Raw genomic sequence first — 15267 nt, 5'->3', positions numbered from 1 at the left:
ATTTTAAGAAACAAGGGGAGAGATTGTTGAGTTCTGTGGAAATAAATACACCTAAATTATTTACAATATTTTGTGCAATTTACCTTACATCCCAAAGAATTTAAGTGATGTAAATTTTAGAGGGATTACTTTTGTCTTAACCTTCAAAATGCAGTCAGCAAGCTTCCAGCAACTATTTTTATGCATTCAGATGAAAAATTAGAAACATGCTAGGGAACTCTTGATAAGGATTATAGCCTTCCTTGGTAGGATCTTGGAACCTGCCTGGGTTTAAGGCCAATAACTACCATGTGAATTAGTCTCCAGGTAAAAACACTCTGAGGTTGCCTTTGTTTTTTAAAGAGCACTTTATAATCTTAGCTTTGGAAGAGTGATTTAAACTACCTGTTTGTTAGGCCTGACTTGTAATTGAGCGGAGTGAGGCAGACCAGCACGCTGGGAAGCGGGTGGCCTCGTGCTCGACCACGCCCAAGTAACGCTGCCTTCCCGGCTTTGTGCCTTTGCGCACGCGCTGTGGAGCCCAACTTCGCCGCTAGGAGGCGCCGGGCCCTCTTCAGGTCGGCCCTTGGGGCGGTGCGTGTGGATGCGACGTCACCGCGCACGCCGCCTCTTGTTGCCGGGCAGCGATGGCGGCTACCCTGGAGTCCTCCGTGGAGGACCCACTGCGGAACTTTGTTCGAGTTTTGGAGAAGCGAGATGGCACAGTGTTACGACTGCAGCAGTATGGCTCTGGCGGCGTGGGCTGCGTTGTTTGGGATGCTGCCATTGTTCTCTCTAAGTACCTGGAAACGCCCGAGTTTTCCGGCGATGGGGCCCACGCTCTGAGCCGGCGGTCGGTGCTGGAACTGGGCTCTGGCACAGGGGCCGTGGGGCTCATGGCCGCTACCCTCGGGTAAGAGCTGGCAGGAGGGGGCGCCGCTTTGTTCGGGAAACCCCACATGACTGGTTTACCATACTTGTGCCTACACCTCAACCCACCTTATTTTACAGGGCTGATGTTGTAGTCACAGATCTTGAAGAATTGCAAGATTTGCTGAAGATGAATATTAATATGAACGAGCATCTTGTCACTGGTTCTATTCAAGCCAAGGTACTGAAATGGTTTGTATGGCCTTTCAGCTTGTTTTAAGTAATGATTTGTAGTTTGCTTTAAATTGCATTTCACTAAAAGCATAGTTAATACGAAGGGGACTTTTCAGGCCTTGTTTATAAAAACTGTATTTTAAATTATTAAAGCAACAATTAAAATATTTGGTTGACATTTTTAAGGGGGGAAGAAATAGAAGACTTGTCTTCTCCACCAGACTACATACTGATGGCCGACTGCATATACTACGAAGAGGTAAGTACTCAGTGGAGCAAAGTGCCCTTCCTTTAGAAGTGGTACCATGACTGGTGGATTTCATAGTGCACATTTCTTCCCATTTTAACATCTCTAAATGCAGGATATTTGTCCTAAAGTTGATGACACAGTAAAGAGAAAATAAGTTTTAAGGAACTGTATATGTACACTCATGATAAACATATATACCTCTGAAACAGTTGAGAAAAGTGTCATGTGCATTTTACTAGAAGCTTCTGTAAGATTTTAAAAGGATTTTGCCATTTGGATGTTATGAAAAGCCAAGTTTTTTAAAGCTCTTCCTAGTGAATATGTTGACCATGACATTGAGAATTAAGTTGCTTTGTAAAGAATTCATTTTTCTGTGGCAAAATTATTCAGAATGATTTTTAAAAATCCGTTTGTATAGCATTGTGGGCATCACTCATTTTTAAAATAACGAGGGTTGAGCTAACTTACTTTCAAGGTATTGTCAGACTTGCCTTTGTGGGCAAAATCCTAAATTAAAATAGATTAAATAAAATTAATTTTTTAAGGGTGAAGTCAGTTCCATTTGTTTTCCCATGGGCATTCCAAAATGCAGTCACTTAACTCCTGTCTTTGGAAATTGAAATCAGTGTAATGGTTGATTACTTAAGAGAAGTTTACCAGTCATTAGTTACAGAGCTTTAACCACATGTACTTTGTTGGATTGATTCAAAGATGGATAAGTTGGAGGGGAATTATAGTTACCCTCCACTTCCCCTGCCCCCTTTTTATAGTAAAAATACAAATTTTTAAAAATCATAAATAAAAACTATATCCTTTTTTGGACAGTCTTTGGAGCCATTGTTGAAAACTCTAAAAGATCTTAGTGGATTTGAGACTTGTATTATATGTTGTTATGAACAACGAACCATGGGAAAAAATCCAGAAATTGAGAAAAAGTATTTTGAGGTAAGTACTGTACTAGATATGTTTTTGTACTGATTACCCTTCTGTGAGGCTGTATGTGACTGTGTGTTCAAGTATATTATGGTACTCTTGAGTGGGGAAAACATTCTGGTTGTATGAACCCAAGGAGAGGATCTTTCATTGCCCACCGTTCTATTAAGACTTCCGCTTTTTTCATCTTTTCTAATCCTTTATTTCTTTTTCTTTCTAATTAGGTGATCTAATATTTAGAGAACAATCTAAAATAATGTTTCTTGATTAAACACTGTGCTAGCTTTGGGGAACATATTGATGTATGTATTACTTTTGGAGTATACATCATGGAAACATTGATATGTGATATGTTTTTACCTCTGTGGTTTTCTCTGTTTTTATGAAAGCTTTGACCAAGATATCGTACCTGCTTTTTTTTTTTTTTTTAAGTTTACTTATTTATTTTGAGAGAGAGTGAGCAGGGGAGAGGCAGAGAGAGAGTGAGAGAGAGAATCACAAGCAGGCTCCCTGCTGTCAGGGCAGAGCCCAGCATGGGGCTGAATCCCAAGAACCCATGAACTGTGAAATCATGACCTGAGCTGAAATCAAGAGTCAGACACTTAACTGACTGAGCCACCCACGTGTCCTGGAAGAAAACCTGTCTGCTTTCAGTTTCTTCCCCTCCCCCTCCCCCTCCCCCTCCCCCTTTTTTTTACTTTTTACTTTGAAATAAAGATTCACACAAAGTTGCAAGAGTAGTACATAGAGTCCCATGTATCTTTACCCATCTTCCCCTGATTGTCACCCAAACGCTTTTGATGGGCAAAAATCCATCACTTTACAAGTGACTCCTCTTGAGGGTACATCTACACAGCCCTGAAAGGACTACTTTACTTAAATGAGAAAACAAATATATGACTCTGCCTCAGATATGTGCTAAAATGGTTTATATTTTTCTTGACAATTAAAGTTAATGACCTTTTGAGAGTATAATTGAGAATTTTATATTGCTAAACTGTTTCAGTTGAATTAAAACACATGTACAATGCACATATATCCAGTGCTCGGCTCACTTTTTCATGTGTATACACCCAAGCAACCACCACCCTACATAAAGCTGCAGAACACTTTTACGACCTCAGAAGGCTCCTACATGCCCTTCCCTAGTCAGTACTCTAAAATTAACCATCATTCTGACTTCTGTCACCACAGGACACTTCATATTACTGAATTTAAAGTATATCTCTTTTAAATTTATAGCTACTCCAACTAGACTTTGACTTTGAAAAAATTCCTTTGGAGAAACATGATGAAGAATATCGAAGCGAAGATATTCATATTTTATACATCAGAAAGAAAAAACCGGTAAATATATTCCTAGCTCCTTTATCCTCTGAGGAGATTTCATTAGCTGGGCATGGTCTCTGAGCTAATGTGTGGTGTAGATGTTGATTGTGATGTGGGGAAACTGCTCTGATAACTCACTGAACTAAGGCACTTTCAGTGTTAAGATAATCTCCCTGGCCTTGGATTCTTCCTTTAAAATTAGGCAGGCTGCTTTTATAAAGGTCCTTTCCATCTGTAAATAATAGAGATTTATAATTGGGCATCAGCTTAAGCAAGGAACTCAGCTATTTATAAGTTTGTATTGTCTCTTATTAGTTCTGACTTTTGTGAACTTTCTCCAGTCATTCAAAATTTGTTTTAAATTTATTTATTTTGAGTGAGGGAGGGAGGGGCAGAGAGAGAGGGAGAGAGAAAATTCCAAGCAGGCTCTGCACTGTTGTCAGCACAGAGCCCAACTCGTGGCTCAAACTCACGAACTGTGAGATCATGACCTGAGCCGAAGTTGGATGCTTAACTGACTGAGCCACCCAGGCGCCCCAAATTCTTTTAAATTGTCAGAGTAAAATATATTAAGGTAGGTCTGTACAGTAAATAAAAACGCACTCTGTTAAATAGAATTTATGTATGTTTCCCTTTTTTGTTGCTTTCTTTACCTGTTACAGTAATTATATTTTATGCAAGTTGCCTCTGTGATGCCTAGAGTTTGAACCTGCAGAAAGGAAGAATTGTGTCTCATCCATTTTTGTATCACCTTCTGTATATGTGACTAGTATAAAGCAAAGACATGGTCAAGTTTATGCATTAAAGATGCTTAATTTAGTAAATCCCACTTGTTTCTGTTCTCTTTGCTTTGATTGAGTTTGTTGAATTTGTTGGTGAAGTTTTCCCATTATGTGAATTCTAGCCAAAAGCAAATAACTTGCAATTTGGGAGACCAAGGCTAGGTGTTAGGACTATAAAGAAAGAGGACTAGTGGGGTTAGTAATTCAGATCTACTAACTTTTATTTGGCATGGTGCTGGAGATATAAAGGTAATTTAAAAATGTTTTAGGTCTTAAGGAATGTGGTTTTAGCTCAGGCTGTTGTACAGGGTTTTTGTTTGTTTAAAGGTTTATTTTTAGGGGTACCTGGGTGGCTCAGTGGTTAAGCATCCAACTGTTGATTTCAGCTCGTGTCACAATCTCATGGTTTGTGAAATTGAGCCCTGCATCAGGCTCTGTGCTGATAGCACGGAGCCCGCTTGGGATTCTCTCTCTCCCTCTCTCTCTGCCCCTCCCCAGCTCACGTTCTCCCTGTCTCTCTCAGAATAAATATTTAAAAGAAGAAGAAAAAAAAGATTTATTTTTGAGTAATCTCTGCACCCACCATGGGGCTCAAACTTACAATACCGAGATCAGGAGTCACATGCTCTACCAACTGAGCCAGCCAGGTGTCCTTGTGGTGTAGTTTTGAAAGTAGGATTTTTTTGAGGCATAAAGATTTTGTGTTTCCTAAATGTACAGGCTTCCTTTTTTTTTCCCCCAAAGAATCACTTTTTTTTTTTTTAATTGTTAATTATTACAGAGCACAAGCAGGGGTCGGGGAAGAGAAATCCCACAAGCGTGAGCAGGGGAGGGGCAAAGCAAGAGGGAAAGTGAATCCCTAGTGGGCTCCACACTGGGGCCCAACAGGCTTGATCTCACAGCTGTGAGATCATGACCTAAGCTGAAATCAAGAGTCAGAAGCTCAACCAACTGAGCCACCCAGGGGCCCTGAGAGAGAGAGAGAGAGAGAGAGAGAGAGAGAGAGAGAGAGAGAGAATCTTAAGCTCCACACTCAGTGCAGAGCCTGATGCAAGATTCAATCCCACAACCCTGGGATCATGACCTGAGTAGCTCAAGAGTCCAATGCTCAACCCACTGAACCACCCAGATGCCCCAGAATCAGTTTCTTTTGAAAAAGTTGGTAACATTCACACACCATAAAATTCACCCTTTTAAAATGTACAATGCACTGGTTTTATAGGATACTCACAGAGTTGCACAGCTGTCACCACTTTTTAATTCTAAACATTTTTATCACCTCACAAAGAAACCCCATACCTATTAGCAGTCACTTCCTATTCCTGCCTCTCCCTAGCCCTTGGCAACCCCCAGTCTGTTCTCTGTGGATTTTCCTATTCTGAACATTTCATATAAATGGAACCACACACTGTGTAGCTTCCTGTATCTGGCTTCTAACAGCACAGTGTTTTTAAGGTTTACCCATGTTGGAGCCTACATCATCAGCACTTAACTCCATACAGTTTTTTTTAGGTATAATATGTTTTTTTAAATATAGTTTTAATGTTTCTTTGCATGCATATACTACACCTTATCCATTCATCACTTGATAGGCATTTCAGTCGTTTTCACTTTTTGGCTATAATGAATAATACTATTATGAGTATTCATGTGAGAATTTTTGTGTGATCTGTGTTTTCAGATCTCTTGGGTATGTACCTTAGAGTAGAATTGCTGGGTTATATGGGAATTCTGTTTAACTTTTTGAGGAATTAATAAACTGTATTCCAAAGCTGCTGTATCACTTTACGTTCCCACCAGCAATAGCTGAGGGTTCTAATTTCTTTGTATCCTCACCAACACTTGTCATTGTCAATTTTTTGATTCTAGCCATCTTAGTAGGTATGAAGTGGTATCTCATTGTGGTTTTTATTTTCATTTCCCAAGTAACTGATGATGTTGAATATCTTTTCATGTACTTACTGGCCATTTGTATATCTTTACAAAAGTACTTTGCCTGTTTTTAAATTGGGTTGTCTTTTTATTGTTGAGTTATAACAGTTCTTTATATATTCTGGATACTAGACCCTTACCAGAACGTGACTTCCAAATACTTTCTCTCATTCTGTGAGTTGTCTTTTTGTTTTCTTGATAGTATGTCCTTTGAAGCACAGAGCTTTTTAATTTTGATGATGTCCAGTGTATGTCATTTTTCTTTGGTTGCTTGCATTTAGGTATCAGCAACGAACCATCTCCAAAAATTATGCATGGCTATTCCTTTGAATTGCATTTAGCCATTACTAGGCATATTACCTAGTATTAAGTACCCAGTAAGTACTTAAAGTTTCTTTTTAGAAAGCCTCTTTAAAATTTTAAAGTTTCTTTTTTTTTTTTCTTATAGAAATCTCCATCGTGAAATCTTTAATCATCTTACCCAAGTCTCTAACAACCTGGGTAAGCTAAAGATGTGAGTGGAGCATGTGAATACAGCATGGGAAGATTGTGTTCACAGATTATTCCAGCATGTCCGTAGAGATTTGATATATAAATGAAAACTACCATGGGCTGCCTGCAATTCGAAAAATGATTACTGACTGCCTGCCTGCCATTGGGCCTGAAATCCAACTTAGTTTACTTTTAGCTCAGCATCAGGTTCTGCTTAAAAGAAAATTGCATATCAGTCACTCCTCAAATGAAAATAGGTATTGCGATTTGCCAAAGTCTGCCAGAAATAAACAGTGAAGCAGCATAACCATGACTTGGTGTATCTTCAGGAAACCAGGGATAAATTGATCCAATTTCTAAAGAGAGACATCTATTACTATGTAATTATGTTTAAATTGAAACTAGTAAAATTTAGTTGTCTTCAAGATAGATAAATCTAAAAAAAAGATTTTTATTTTAACATAATTCTGCAGTGGTTTTATATATACCTTCCACTTCATTGCTGTTATTAAGATACCTTTAGTATTTAAATTTTCTTTTATTAAAAAAAAATACTGTTTTCTATATTTAAATTAGCCAAAGTTTTATTCTTTTCCTCCACCATACATGTCTATGTGAGTTGGATAGTAAATTATACTGTAATGAGTTGGTAAGAATGAAAGTCAGAAATCAGGAGTGGGGAAAGGTATCTTTACAGAATCTTCCATTTGAGAATGGAGTGAGAATAAAAAGCCCACTTTCAGGCTTGTGCACTTATGTGGCTCTTGCACTTCTCCTTGTGTGTATCTTCTAGGAAAATGACTAAAATCACTGCTGTTTTTACATGGAACAGAGAAAGGTTTTTAAGTAACTACACATGTAGTTCTGTATACATTTAGCAAATGATTTTGGTTCTGTGTCGTCTGTTTTATGTTAGTGATGGTAATCATCTGCTCAGACTCGGATCTGTCAAGGACTTCGGTCATACCAGTTGTGAAGAGTAATACTAACTGGATGGGATTCTGGTACTTACAGGCATTGGTGCTTGGTGGCACATTTTATGTATTAAAATAAACATTGTTTTTGAGACCCTGTGATTTTGTGAATGTTTCAGAGATAGTTTTGAAGAAAATGAATGTCTAAAGCAGGCTTTCCAGCAAAAGAACCATTCTTTCCTCCAGGCTTCCTTCAGGCTTTAAAATTTGTTTTGCTGTTCTTTCTCAAAATACATTGTTCATACTGCCCTTAGCATTTTATTAAGCAGTTTACTAAACAGTGTAAACTAAATATATGATACTTTGTTAGTTACAGATAGCACCAGTTATTATCAGTGAAGTCTATTTAGCCTTTTTGGTAACGTTGTAGAACTTGTAAAAGTAAGTCTGACATTGACCAGCTATAGTGATCCACCCAGATTCCTCAGATCCCTGTTCACCCTCCTCCCCTGTTCACTATGCTTCTAATACTCAGTACCTCCAGGTCTTCGGCCTGAAGTGCTCCTTGACATTTCTGTATGAAAGCCCAGCTCCTTTACCTCACATAGGTGTACGTTTACACTCTGGAACTCTCTGGAGGAGCTGGGTTGAGGTCAGCCTCTACCGCTTGGTCAGAATCACCCCTTTGCTTGGGCGTGCTTCCTTCCCTGTCCTATTCCCACTCCTTCTTACTTCCTTAATAAGTCATTCGCATACATTCATTGACATCTGTTCCAGAGAACTGACGCAAGTTACTGACTGCAGATTTAAGTAATTTGTAACATTAAATCATGGGATTTTTCTTTTCCTATTCTGGAGTAAGACCAAAACAGAGACTAAAAGGTACCAAGGTAGCAAGTCTCCACGTTGTAAGATCAGGGCACCACTGGTGGTTAGGACCCATGAGCGCTGCAGGGCTTACCGAGGGCTGCCAGTTTGTGGAACGCCCTGTCCCGAACCACCATTCCACAGACAGCTGGGAGGCTAGGGAGAGGCAGTGTTGGGGAATGGGATTTAGTCCTTTGGGCTGTCATGAGAGAAGGGACAGGGAGCATCTGTACTCAGAAACCACGAGAGGGAGGCCTAAGGGAACAATTCAGGATGCCTTTAAGAAGGGAACCCAGCATTTTCTCCACCTGGTTGGATTTGTGTTTACTCAGCAGGTTAGCATATCTGTGTTGCTATTCCAGAGCACAGGAATAGAATTGGAGGGCGGGGGCTGCCAGGCAGAGAGGTATTAAAGATGGGTCCTGTCAGCCTAAGAGTTGGAGGCTGAAGGACGTGTGCAGTCACATGAGGAAGTTCAGGGGTAGGTGCTATAAATGAGAGAAGTGTGATGCCAGGGACTGGGGATCAGCCAGAATGCAGCCAACTCTCAAACCTCCAGGGACTGCCAGGGCTGGGTTGCAGGGGAGGGGAAGGAGGGGTTGCCACTGTGCACCGTGAAACCCATAGGCCCGTTATCAGCATGCAGTTGTCGCCAATTAGGGAGCCCCTTTTGTAAAGCAGTGATTCTCAAACTAGGCTGCATGTGGAATCACCTAGAAAATTAAAAGCAAACAAAAGCCATGTTCAGGTACCAGTTCAATTAAGTAAGAGGCATGGCATTTTTGTCAAAGGGCTCCAGGTGGTTTGGGTGTTTGGTCTAAATTGGGAACCACTGTGTTCCAGCATCTACTTCCCAAGAGAAAGAGAGCAGAGAAAAAGGAGGAGAAATAAGAAAACAACCCATCCATGATTAGAGTGGACCTGTACTGCATAGGGATGGAAAGAGCTTTGAATGCAATGTGGACTGGTCTGTGAACTAGGGTTTAAACAGGACTGAACTTTAGAAACTATTTACCTGAAAATTTAGAGAATCCGGCAAGGGGAAAGTGATGCTACTCAAGAGGAAGGGGGAGGGGAGTTCGATAGTTGGAAAAAGGAAATTGTTGCAGGTCAGTCTCCAATGACTTGAGTCTCCCCTGCATACCAGTTAAAACTAAAGTTTCTTGAGGTTGCATAACTTGAATCTCAATCAGGTATGGTTCATAACCAAAGTGTGATAAACTTGGGAGTGAAATTAGGTTATTTTTAATTATTTTAGGAAATATTAATCCAGAATGATTGTTAGTGGGATTTTTTTACACAGCTGCTGTTTTTTTCTTGCCAGATGATACCAAATGCAATATTATAACTCAGACTATAAATGCTCTATTAATTTAAAGAAGCGTGGGTTATAGAAATAGGACTGTTGTTCTAAAGTTTCCCTGTAGATGGCATTGCTTGACTTTGTCTTTAAACAGTTTATAAAAAGAAAGTTGCTAAAATAGAATATTTTGAATTAGAATCACACTTGCCTTTTAAAGGAGAACCAAATTAGATTTTAAAGAATAAACATACCTGGGTGGCTCAGTCGGTAGAACATCCAACCCTTGATCTCAGGGTCATGAGTTCAAACTCTACATTGGGTGTGGAGCCTACTTAAAAATAAATAAAATAAACCTACCTATCATGAGTTGTTTTCCAGTATAACATGGTTGTCTTAGTATGTTTGGGCTGCTGGAACAAAATATCCCAGACTGGAAGGCTTATAAACAACAGAAATTTATTTCTCATGGTTCTGGAGGCTGGAAGTCCAAGATCAAGGCAGCTTCCAGGTCCAAGATCAACTTCCTCATAGGCAGCTGTCTTCCCATGGTAACTGCACATGGCAGAAGGGACAAAGGATCCCCCTGGGGTCTCTTTTATAGGGCACTGATCCCACTTTTGAGAGCTTCATCCTCACGACCTACTCATCTCTCAAATGCCCACCTCCAAATACCATCACATTGGGGGAATAAGTTGTAACATAAGATTTTGGGCTGGGCCAGGTCCAACATTCAGACCATAACAACAGTGTAAGTAAAGTGGAATTTTTTCTTATAAAATTATATTTGATTTATCGTGATGTCTATCGCCTTCTTTTTCTTTAAAGTTTATTCATTTTGAGAGAGCACTTGCACACAGTGAGGGAGGGGAAGAGAAAAGGAGAGAGAGAAAATCCCAAGCAGGCTTCACACTGTCGGTGCACAGCTTGATGCAGGGCTCAAGCCTGCTAACCATGAGATTATGACCTGAGACGAAGTCGGAAGCTTAGCTGATTGAGCCACCCAGGTGCCCCGATTGCATTCTGATATACCTTTTGAATTTCTGAGTGTTATTCCTAAAGCTACAGAAATTGCAATTCACAAACCATTTCCCTGCTATTGATATCTTCTGTGAAAGACATTTAAGAAACTAAATTAGTTGGTCAAGTTCTGAAAAATTGACCTTGAAAGTACCTTTTATATAATGCATGATTTTATGTTTGAGGTACTTGAACCTTCTAATTAATTTTAATTAGCTTTTCAAACCAGTGTACTTTCCTCACTAGAGTAATAAGTAGCTTTTGCATCACAAGACTGAAGCTCTGTCTGGCTGTACCATCGTCCTGTAGGCTTAGGCCAGCTTCTTGACATTCAGTTTCTCTTTCTCCTCAAGGAACATCAGGGTTTGAAAGAGTTTTTGATTTGTTGATAATAAACATTGTAAAAGTAGGATATTCAGTTCTCATACCATGGAGACCTTCAAGCTAATTCAAATACAGAAAAAAAATGTGGCAACAAAATCTGACTGAAAAGTAATGGAAAAGCAAAGTTTTCACTTTACATAGTTTTGAGTAAGAAAGCAGTGAATTCTCAAACCATTTACACCAGTTAGGTAGGTTAAAACTGTTGCATACTTGGAGTCATTTAAGACATTGTCTTAGGTTCTTAAGTATTAGTTGGAGTTTTGTGAAGATCTAGTGAGCCCATCAATCGTGAGATAGATTTTATGTAAATTTTTATTAACAAGATAGTTTCCAAACAATAGACTTAAAAATGTGTTAGAGCAAATTATCTCCATGATAATGTTCTTTTCATGCATTCTGAAAACCATGTGTCAGCACAGGCCTAGAGACCAGATTATCTCGGCTTGAATTCCCAGTTCTGCCATTTACTAGCTGTGTGACCTTGAGGAAGTTATTTAAACTCCGTGTGCTTGATTTCTCATATGTAAGATGGGGATCATAATAGTATCCACCGAATAGTTTGCCATGGGGATTAAGTCAGTTTAATATGTGAAATGCACTCATGTGCCTGGCACGTAGTAAGTGTTCAGTATATATTGTGATTATAGTAGAGGTGGAATTACTTTACATGCAGGGACTAGAAAAATGTGTATGGTAGAAATCTATTTTTATCTATATGACAGTATAAAATCTGGACATCTGTTTGAGAGTATAGGATCCATGTAAACATCACTCCCCCATCATGGTGGGAATGGTGGTTGGGGTAGGAGGAGGTTGAGAGCACTGTTCCACAGCACTGTTACTTGAACACGTAAGCAATTTTAGAAAAAAGAAGAAAATGGACTGGAAGAAAAACATTTGTTTGCTGTTCGTGTTTGTTTGTTTGTTTGTTTTAATATTTTATTTATTTTTGAGAGAGTGTGTGAGTGGGAGAGCGGCAGAGAGGGAGACAGAGAATCCCAAGCAGGCTCCCTCTTGTCAGGGCAAAGCCCAACGTGGGGCTCGAACCCACAAACCATGTGGTTATGACCTGAGCCTAAGTAGGATGCTCCCACCAACTCAGCCACCCAAGGCACCCCTGTTTGCTATTCCTTGTAAGGTATTATTTTATTTTTTTTATTTTTTGAATATTTGTTTATTTTTGAGAGAGATGCAGAGAGACAGAGCATGAGCAGGGGAGGAGCAGAGAGAGGGAGACACAGAATCTGAAGCAGGCTCCAGGCTCTGAGCTGTCAGCACAGAGCCCAACATGGGGCTCAAACCCACAGCCTGGGCGATCATGACCTGATCCGAAGTCGGAAGCTTAACTGACAGAACCATCCAGGCGCCCCTCATTCTTATGGTTTTAAAGTATGTGCCATGGGCATTCAAAGGAATCCTCATTTCAAATAGAATTCCTCATTTCTAAATACAGGAGCCTGATCTTGCTGTCTGATGCTCCAGGATTAACATTCCACTTCCCTGGACTTTTAGCCACTTCTTCGCTCTGTGATTCTTATTATCTGTTCTTTATTTATTCTTTATCATCTGTTAAACTGAGACCAGTTAGGTAATAGGTAATTAAACGTATAGCAGCAGACCATTTTTCTGAAGTCTAGGACTTGATGTATCCACATAACTATTTTCAAAGTTTGGATGTATTAACTCTAAAAGCAAGGTGAGTACACTTCTGTAGCAGTTACCTCCCAGATGAACAGTTTTTTACCATGTCATGTGAATGATGGGTTCCAGGAGTTTAGCTTAACTAATCCCTCAAACTACCTGACTATGTACCAAGAGACAAGAATGAGAGAACGCAAAGGAATTGTATCTGCTTCCTCATCAGCCAGTGTAAAGAGGCACATGGGCCTACCTACATTTATTAAATTTCCAAGGTCTTTTTATTTTTAAGTGATGGAAAAGATTGTCATGAACCCTAAATAGCTGGTTTTAATTTTTAGGAGCATTTATTACTTACCTATAATGCACTAACTTATTTTGATGAAGAGTAATTTGCACTTTTTAATATTCACAAGGTTGAAAACTGACATTTGTTCCTTGCAGAGCAAAATTAAGACTTTTGGAAAAGAACTATTATAGATGTAGAGCTTACAGGCTTAAATGTTTGAATAGTTATCAGATTTCCTTCATGTTATTAGCTCTAATAAAGTATTACTGGCAGTCTTATTAAACCCTTGATGGATCAGTGCTTTTAAACACTTTTGAGTAATTTTTTTTAAGTTAACTTTTATTCCATTTTGTTAATTTACTGAAATCCAGGCATCAACAGGGTGAGTTTCAGGTCTACCTGTTGGCTCATCATTGCTTTAATAAATTAATAAATGATTGCTGGAGTTAAGAGTGTACAGTACAAACTTCCCATGTGTCCACATTCAGTACCTGACTTTGTTCTTTAGGAATCTGTCCTGAAAACCCGCTTGTACTGCAGTGCACGGTACAGCTGAGTATTGGGGTGCTCCAAATACAAATAGCATATTTTATCCAAAACTTAGATGAGAAGCTTTATCCTTACATTTAGAATGAGTGTAAAGAATAATCTCGTGGCATATAATTCACATCGAATGTAGGCCTGGTTTCTTGAAACTTAAAAACAGGAAAAACAAGTCACACTCTCATGTGAGTGTGTTCATTGTTTAACCAGAGCATGTCTTTGGATTTCTGTGACGTTTATGAACGTAGGCACAAAAAATATGCTTTTAAAATAGCTATCTTCTTTCTAAATATTGTCACAAAGATTTTAAAAAATTTTTTGTTGTTCCAAAACTCTCTTTGCACTCTCAAGCGTGTATGTGACATCCACGTTCGTCTGTTACTCTGTCCGAAGTAAGTGGTTGTTAACCTGAGATCCCAGGGCAGAGGAGAGCCCAGCAGCAGCCTAGTATGGCCAGTAGGAACAGAATTCCCCATTAGCCCTGGAAGACAGCTCCAGTTCCATTCTGTGTCCAGTCACTTTCCCTTTATGCACCCACGCTTGAACATTATTTTTCTCTTGAGAAAATCATTCACTTGATTACTACTACCTAATCTGGCTGTATGTCCTTGGGCAACTTGACCTCTCTTAATGTTAATGTCCCTTTCCATAAAATGAGAATGCTGCACACTGGCCGGCACTGTGGTGATGGTTAAACTAGATAATATATGGGCACGAGAGCAGGGAGGAAGGCTTCTCCTGAAAATTGAGACTGGTCAACTCTTGCAAACTGGAGAAGTGTGAAAGAAGTCATCCCAAGTAAACAACACATAACGTGGTCCAGGGGAAAACCAAGCCTCAGTTGTCAAAAAGAAGCGATTCTGTTTTGCAGTATGTCTATCCATTACTTTTATGTCCCACTCTGACTTTTTCACCTCCTCTCTAACTCCACCTTCATCACAGGAAGGGAGTAGGAGGTCATGGGGGAGAAGAAAAGAGGTTGCTCTTACCAAAACAAAAACCAAAAAAAACCAAAAAAACCCTGTAAGTCTTTAATAAGCTATTAGGCATTACTGGTTTGGTACTTCCCAGCAGAATGTAAAACCAAAATGAAACAGAGAAATAGCCTCTTGAAGCCATGAAGATCCCATTGCTGCAGACTAGCAGAAGCAGAATTTAGCAGAGAAGTTACTGGAGACTCTTCAAAATACTCTAAAGGGAACAGCAAGTGAAATATGGCCTGTTGCTGTGCTTCCACATTTAACTGAAAGCTGAGGTCCCATATGTAAAGTATCTAGAATAACACCTGATGTAAAAGGATCCTCAAAACACTTAAGTTCTCTTCCCTTCTCCTATTATCAAATCCACCCTGCGTGGTTTCTATGAAACATTTGACACATTTTATTCAACTCTTTCAATTAGGTCCAGAAGCAGGAGCAAAACAGGTATCCCTTAGGTATCCAGTATACACATCAATACTCTGTTAGGTACTAGTGGCAAATAAATTGATAAAATGCGATCTATACCCTTAA

The 15267-nt window shown here is 39.4% G+C and overlaps 1 protein-coding gene across 2 annotated transcripts; it reads left to right on the top strand.

Annotated features, from left to right (window-relative positions):
* Nucleotides 1-77: 77 nt before the first annotated feature.
* VCPKMT (valosin containing protein lysine methyltransferase) lies at nucleotides 78-7869 on the top strand. Of its 2 annotated transcripts, XM_043556099.1 has the most exons (6): nucleotides 78-892; nucleotides 991-1101; nucleotides 1270-1342; nucleotides 2159-2278; nucleotides 3509-3613; nucleotides 6758-7869. In XM_043556099.1, the coding sequence occupies exons 1-6, from the start codon at nucleotides 627-629 to the stop codon at nucleotides 6770-6772; spliced, it is 690 nt and encodes a 229-aa protein (XP_043412034.1). In that variant the 5' UTR covers nucleotides 78-626; the 3' UTR covers nucleotides 6773-7869. The 2 variants fall into 2 exon arrangements, with proteins under 2 accessions (XP_043412034.1, XP_043412033.1); XM_043556098.1 differs by lacking the exon at nucleotides 6758-7869 and having other exon boundaries at nucleotides 3509-4035.
* Nucleotides 7870-15267: the final 7398 nt, after the last annotated feature.

Source organism: Prionailurus bengalensis, chromosome B3 (genome assembly GCF_016509475.1).
Source record: "Prionailurus bengalensis isolate Pbe53 chromosome B3, Fcat_Pben_1.1_paternal_pri, whole genome shotgun sequence".
NCBI lineage: Eukaryota > Metazoa > Chordata > Mammalia > Carnivora > Felidae > Prionailurus > Prionailurus bengalensis.
Note: the sequence above shows the minus strand (reverse complement) of the source record. Positions and strands in the feature narration are given on the sequence as shown.